Source organism: Pristiophorus japonicus, chromosome 16, assembly GCF_044704955.1.
Source record: "Pristiophorus japonicus isolate sPriJap1 chromosome 16, sPriJap1.hap1, whole genome shotgun sequence".
In the NCBI taxonomy this organism is placed as follows: domain Eukaryota; kingdom Metazoa; phylum Chordata; class Chondrichthyes; family Pristiophoridae; genus Pristiophorus; species Pristiophorus japonicus.
The window spans coordinates 72,485,854-72,493,025 of NC_091992.1; the positions used below are offsets into that span (position 1 = coordinate 72,485,854).

The 7,172-nt window shown below is 46.6% G+C and overlaps 1 protein-coding gene across 1 annotated transcript in view; it reads left to right on the forward strand.

Moving 5' to 3' along the window:
* Nucleotides 1-6,802, forward strand: part of LOC139226189 (protein HEATR9-like) — a 120,909-nt gene extending 114,107 nt beyond the window's left edge. Inside the window, exons 13-14 of the mRNA XM_070856821.1 lie at nucleotides 1,582-1,668; nucleotides 6,578-6,802. Of these exons, the coding sequence (XP_070712922.1) occupies nucleotides 1,582-1,668; nucleotides 6,578-6,802 (312 nt within the window). The remainder of the gene's footprint in view (nucleotides 1-1,581; nucleotides 1,669-6,577) is intronic.
* The last annotated feature ends 370 nt before the right edge of the window (nucleotides 6,803-7,172 follow it).

Consider the following 7,172-nt stretch of genomic DNA (forward strand, 5'->3'; position numbering starts at 1 on the left):
CAGTTGTTAGAGAGTCAGGAGAGTTTTATTCCAGGGGCGGATACAGAAGGAGGTGAGGGGGCAGTGGTAGGGGAATGTGGGTGGAGAGTGATATGAGGAAGTGGTCAGAGATGGCCTCATCTGCGATTGACACGATGGGAGTAGCGAGGCCACGAGAGATGGCAAGGTCGAGGGCTTGGCCGTGAATGTGGGTTGGGGTGTTCACATGGAGGGAGAGATTAAGGGGGTCAAGAGGATAGTGAACTCAGAGGAGTGAGAGCATGATGAATTGAGATGGAGGTTGAAATCACCGAGGAGAAGTTGTTCGATGCAGAGGCTGAGGGAAGAAGATAGTAAATCTCCCTGTCCCATCAAACACTCCCAGGGCAGGTACAGCACGGGTTAGATACAGAGTAAAGCTCCCTCTACACTGTCCCATCAAACACTCCCAAGGCAGGTACAGGGGGTTAGATACAGAGTAAAGCTCCCTCTATACTGTCCCATCAAACACTCCCAGGGCAGGTACAGCACGGGTTAGATACAGAGTAAAGCTCCCTCTACACTGTCCCATCAAACACTCCCAGGGCAGATACAGCACGGGGTTAGATACAGACTAAAGCTCCCTCTACACTGTCCCATCAAACACTCCCAGGGCAGGTCCAGCACGGGTTAGATACAGAGTAAAGCTCACTTTACATTGTCCCCATCAAACACTCCCAGGCTAGGTACAGCACGGGTTAGATACAGAGTAAAACTCCCTCTACACTGTCCCATCAAACACTCCCAGGGCAGGTACAGCACGGGGTTAGATACAGAGTAAAGCTCCCTCTACACTGTCCCTTCAAATACTCCCAGGGCAGGTCCAGCACGGGTTAGGTACAGAGTAAAGCTCCCTTTACATTGTCCCCATCAAACACTCCCAGGGCAGGTACAGCACGGGTTAGATACAGAGTCAAACATCCTCTACACTGTCCCATCAAACACTCCCAACAGGTACAGCACTGGTTAGATGCTTCCTCTAATTCTGATCAGTGCCAATACTACACTGTGTGACAGATTACCATTACATGCACCAGCAACCCTGTGGCTTCTGATTAAGTGCGTGGTGGTACAGTTTGGTAGGAAGAATAAAGAGGCCATATTCCTTGGAAAATAAGAGTTTAAATCGGGTCGAGGATCAGAGATCTGTGGATACAGGGAAACAAATCACTAAAAGTAAGGCTATGAAGATAGCAAACAAAGCACTGGACTTTGATTTTCGAGGGATAGAATTGGAAAGCAGAGAAATGATGCTGAACTTGTATCGGTGGGTATGTGAGAGGGTGGGGCGGGGGCGGGGTAGGGGAGGAAGGAGAGCTTGGCTCTGCCATTGATTTCACCAATGATTGGACTGAAAACCCAAACATTAGGCTCCACAACCCAAAATACAGCAGTGAGTTGGAGATTGAATGCGAGAATCAAAAATCAGATTTTTGTGCCCAGTTTGCTGTTTGGAACATTCCGCGGTCGGACTGTCTGGTCCGGCCACATTGCCTGGCGTGACAAAACCAGACATTTGGCTGAAAGGGCTTGCAATGGTGACCTTTGCCCTTGTGTTTACAGAAGGTCCTCGGGCTGCCCAGCCGCAGAGTTTTCCAGCTGCTGCTCGAGATGGCCGAGCTCGACGCCAGCCAGCACGTGCGGTTCCAGGTTAGTACTTCATCCTGGGCCTCAACAACCCTGCTCATAAACACAAGTCAAGGCCCATCGTGCCCGACAACCAGTGTAGGGAGTAGGAAATGGCAGCACAGGCAACGTCGGGACTGCGGAATGTGGACCTCTGCCTTGTGTCACTCCGGTTCAGAGTCGATGAGTGAGAGTTAGAGACACTCGGACACATGAGGGAGGGGGAGGAAGAGTGGGACACTCCAGAACACAGTCACTTCACACAGACAAATACTGGTGCAGGAAGAGGAGAGTGTGTTTGAGTCAGCAGGGCAAGGCAAGCCATGTGGAGGCAGTGAGGGAGCAATCGCAGAGGCTGGTCCAGTCCAACAGGTACAATGTGCCTGATACCTGTGAGGATAAGGAGGAATATAGGGACATAGGAAATAGGAACAGGAGTCAGCCATTCGGCCCCTCGAGCCTGCTCCGCCATTCAAGAAGATCATGGCTGATCTGATCTTGGGCTCAGCTCCACTTCCCCGCCCATTCCCCATAAACCTTCACTCCCGTATCTTTCAAAAATCTGTCTATCTCCACAAATATATTCAATGACCCAGCCTCCTCAGCTTTCTGGGACAGAGAATTCCACAGATATATGACCATCTGAGAGAAGAAATTCCTCCTCATCTCAGTTTTAAATGGATGACCCCTTATTCTTAAACTATGCCCTTTAGTTCCAGATTCTCCCATGAGTGGAAACATCCTCTCTGCATCTACCTTGTCGGGCCCCCTCAGTATCTTACATGTTTCAATAAGATCACCTCTCATTCTTCTAAATTCCAATGAGTATAGGCCCAATCTACTCAACTTTTCTTTATAAGTCAACCACTTCATCTCAGGAATCAACCGAGTGAGCCTTCTCTGAGCTGCTTCCAATGCAAGTATATCCCTCCTTAAATAAGGAGATCAAAACTGTACGCAGTATCCCAGGTGTGGCCTCACCAATACCCTGTACAGTTGTAGCAGGACTTCTCTGCTTTTATACCCATCCCCCTTGCAATAAAGACCAACATTCCATTTGCCTTCCTGATCACTTGCTGTACCTGTTTCATGCACAAGGACCCCCAGGTCCCTCTGTACTGCAGCATTTTGTAATCTCCGTCCATTTAAATAATAATTTGCTTTTTTATTTTTCCTGCCAAAGTGGATAACCTCACACTTTCCCACATTATACTCCATCTGCCAAAGGTTTGCCCACTCACTTAGCCTGTCTAAATCCCTTTCCAGATTCTTTGTGTCCTCTTCACAACTTGCTTTCCCACCCATCTTTGTATCATCAGCAAACTTGGCTACATTACACTCGGTCCCTTCAATCAAGTCATTAATATAGATTGTTAATAGTTGAGGCCCCAGCACCGATCCATGCGGCACCCCACTAGTTATCGTTTGCCAACCGGAAAATGACTCATTTATCCCGACTCTCTGTTTTCTCTATCCATGCTAATATATTATCTCCAATCCCATGAGCTTTGTGCAGTAACTTTTTATATGGCACCTAATCAAATGCCTTCTGGAAATCCAAATACACCACATCCACTGGTTCCCCTTTATACACCCTGTTTGTTACATCCTCAAAGAACTCCAGCAAATTTGTCAAACATGATTTCCCGTTCATAAAACCCTGCTGACTCTGCTTGATTGAATCATGCTTTTCCAAATGTCCTGCTACTGCTTCCTTAATAATATACTCCAGCATTTTCCCAACGACCGATGTTAGGCTAACTGGTCTATAATTTCCTGCTTTCTGTCTGCCTCCTTTTTAAAATATGGCGTTACATTTGTGGTTTTCCAATCCGCTGGGACCTCTCCAGAATCCAGGAAATTTTGGTAGATTACAACCAATGCATCCACTATCTCTGCAGCCACTTCTCTTAAGACCCTGGGATGCAGGTCATCAGGTCCCGAGGACTTGTCCTCCTTTAGTTCCATTATTTTACCGAGTACTTTATCTTTAGTGACAGTAATTGCTTTTAAGTTCCTCTCTCCCTGTTGCCTCTTGAACATCCATTATTGGGATGTTCTTAGTGCCTGCTACCGTGAAGTCTGATACAAAATATTTGTTCATAATCTCTGCCATTTCCCTGTTCTCCATTATGAAGTCTTCAGGGAGGATGGGCAGAATTCTAACCATGGAGCAGGAGGCAGTCTAAGGTGGGAGGTGGTTCTTTTTATTCGTTCCTTGGATGTGGGCGTTGCTGGCAAGGCCGGCATTTATTGCCCATCCCTAATCGCCTTTGAGAAGGTGGTGGCGAGCCATCTTCTTGAACCGCTGCAGTCCGTGTGGTGAAGGTGCTCCCACAGTGCTGTTAGGGAGGGAGTTCCAGGATTCTGACCCAGCGACGATGAAGGGAGAGAACATCAGTATGGAAAGGTTATCATTATAGGGAATTCAATAATTAGGAGGATAGAGAGTATCCTCTGCAGTCAGAGTCCAGGTGATGTGTTGCCTACCTAGTGCCAGGGTAAGAGATATTTCAAAGTGTCTGAAAAGATATTTAGAAAGGGAGGGTGAAGAACCAGTTGCCGTGGTCTATGTCAAGACCAATGACTCAGGAAAGAACAGGGAGGAGGTCCTGTGAAGGGAATATCAGAAGATAGGAACTAACTTAAAAAAACAGGACATCACGGGTTGTAATCTCGGGCTAATTGGCCTAGGGATAGGCAGATCAGGAAGGTGAATGTAGAAGGTTAAAGGTTGGTGTGGGAAGGAGCGGTTCCATGTCACGGAACACTGGTACTGGGACAGGAAGAAGCTGTACCATTAGGACAGACTCCTCCTGACCTGGAGTAGGACCAGTGCCCTAGTGGAAAGGATAAATAGGTCTGTAGAAACGTCTTTAAACTAGTAAGGAGGGTAGGATCTAGGTGGATATAATAGTAACCTAGAGATTCGAAAAAGGGGTAAAAACAAAGCACAAAAAGATTATATCAACACTCCGGGGACAGAAAAGGTTATAGGAAGTGATAATAAAATCCCTGATAGAAATAAGGCAGAAGTTATGAAAAATAAGAGCAGATTAAATTTTCTGTAGAGCATCAATAGTAAAACGGGAGCGGTAGTAATTAGGAGTACGGAAATATAATCGTGACAATGGAGACATGGCTGCAGACAGGCAGTGAAATACTGCAGGTTATATTGTGTTTAGAATCAATAGGGTAGGAAAGTGCAGGGTGGGTAGCTATAATCGGAAATAACAATGGCAGGAGCAAGAAAGGACATAACTAACAAAGAGATAGAAATGGAACCATCTGGATTACGATAAAGGATAGGAAGGGATCAGTCACAGTGAAGGGTATATCAGACCACCACATAGTGGAAAAGAAGTGGAGGAAAAATATGTCGGGACATATATGAAACGTGTAAAAACACAGAATCATATTCATAGGGGAAATTCAACTAACCCAAAATAAAGTGGCAGGGAGAAGGAGTGATAGGGTGGAAGGAGATGGAGTTTTTACAATGTGTACAAGACTCCTTTCTGACCCAATATTTAAGAAGCCCAACAAGGGAGGAATCACTAGACCTCGTAATGGCCAATGAACCTGAACAGATAAGAGAAGTATACATAGGGAACATCTAGGGAATAGTGATCATAATATAAGGTTTAAGATAATGATTGTACAATCTATGGGGCCAATTTTCATCAGCCCACCGCCCGCTGCCACCGACATTCCTCCTGCAGATTTGCCCAGTGCCACTTTGGAGGTGACCTGGAGTGGGCGGGGGGGAAAAGCTGCCAGGAAGCGCCCGCTGGCATCAGCGGATGGCCGAGTGGTGCAACTGAGCACCCATCCGCCGAGCTCCCAGATTCCTGCAGGCGGGAGTCGGCGGGACTCGGCGGCAGAACGGGAGGGGAACGCTGGCTGGAGGCCGGTCTGTCCCCGACGGTGAGTCTGAAGGACCTGGAAAAAAGATAAGTGAACATTTTTTTTAAAAGTTCAACAGCGACTTACCTGCATGGGGTTCCCTGAAGGTCTTTGGATAGTTTTTTTTTTGTGATTTTTTTTCAGGTCTTTGACCCTCCATGGACCCGGCTCCATCCTCGGTGGCACTTGGGCGGTAAGCGCCTCTGCTGCCGAGAATGTGATCTCCCGCCCGCTGCCGCCCAGATTGGCGACATACGTCGTCCATTTGCCGCCCGCCGATCTTCGAGGGACCTCGGCGATGAATATCCCGTCCAAAGTACCGTCCGGTACCTCGCCAGTCATCGGCGGCACTTTGGGCAGCACTTGGGCGGGCGGAGGCCCACCTGAATATCGGCCCCCACATCTCTCAAAGACCAAAGTAATAAATTGGGGAAAAAAAGCCAACTTTGAGGGAATGAGGATGGAGCTAAAGACGGTAAACTGGAGGAAAATACTAACAAAACGTTAAAAATGGGCAATATTTAAAGGGAAGCCCAATAGAATTCAGCAAGAATATATTCCACTAAGAATAAACTAGCCAAGGCAATGGATAAATAAAGTGAGGAAAAATTGAATCTAAGGACAAATACATACACAAAATATATAAGCAATAAAGGAAAGGAATAAAAGGGAATTTGATGAGTTTAGGAGAGGTTAAAAAGATAATTACAATGCAAAGAGAAAGTATGAAATGAAAATATCAATGAATATAAATAGTGAAGTATTCTATAGGCATCCAGGTAAGAAATGTGGGATTAAGATAGGGACAGGCAATGTTCCCTGTAATTTTTTTGGCGCCGCATGGCCCCTTTAAGAGGCAAAGCGAGCCAATCAAAATAAAGCACATGCGTGGTTTTTGCGGTGAGAAGCTGGCACGACGCGGGCTGTGTGGGGTCCCTGGAACGCTGGGCAGCTTACAGGAATGTTGGGAACAGGGCCTCTCAGGGATGAGCAAGATAAACTCTTCGGGACGATACTGAAATTGCAGGGATACTGCAGATACCCGGCCGCAGTTTTGACTGAGGAGACTGACAAAGAGGAAATGACAACAGAGGAAGACAGTCAAGGGGGACAGCGCGATGGTGAAAAGAAAGATGGCGATACTGAAGGGCAAAAGCCCAGGTCTTGGTGGATTGCACTCTGGGATACCCAAACTCGGGAAGACACAGCAGAGGCAGCAGTATCCATATATAACAAGCCAGTGGCAGCATGAGTAGTGCCAGAGGGCAGGCTGACAACAACAAATATTCCTATCTTCCATAGGGGAGACAGACTAATCCAGGGAACTACAGGCCTGTGAGCTTAACATCAGTAGCAGGGAAAATACTGGAATCTTTGCTGAAAGATCAGAAAAAACATCTCGAGACAGAATATATTTTAAATAGTCAGCATGGATTCCGAATAGGAAAGTCCTGTTTAACCAACTTTATTGAATTCTTTGAAGAATTAAGAGAGAATAGACAGGAGTAATGAAGTGGATGTTGTACATGGACCTTCCCTTTTGTTCTTTCTTCCCCTCCCCCTTTCAGTGCAGGTTAACAATCTGTTCTTTCCGAACACGCTCCAGTTCTGACGAAGGATCA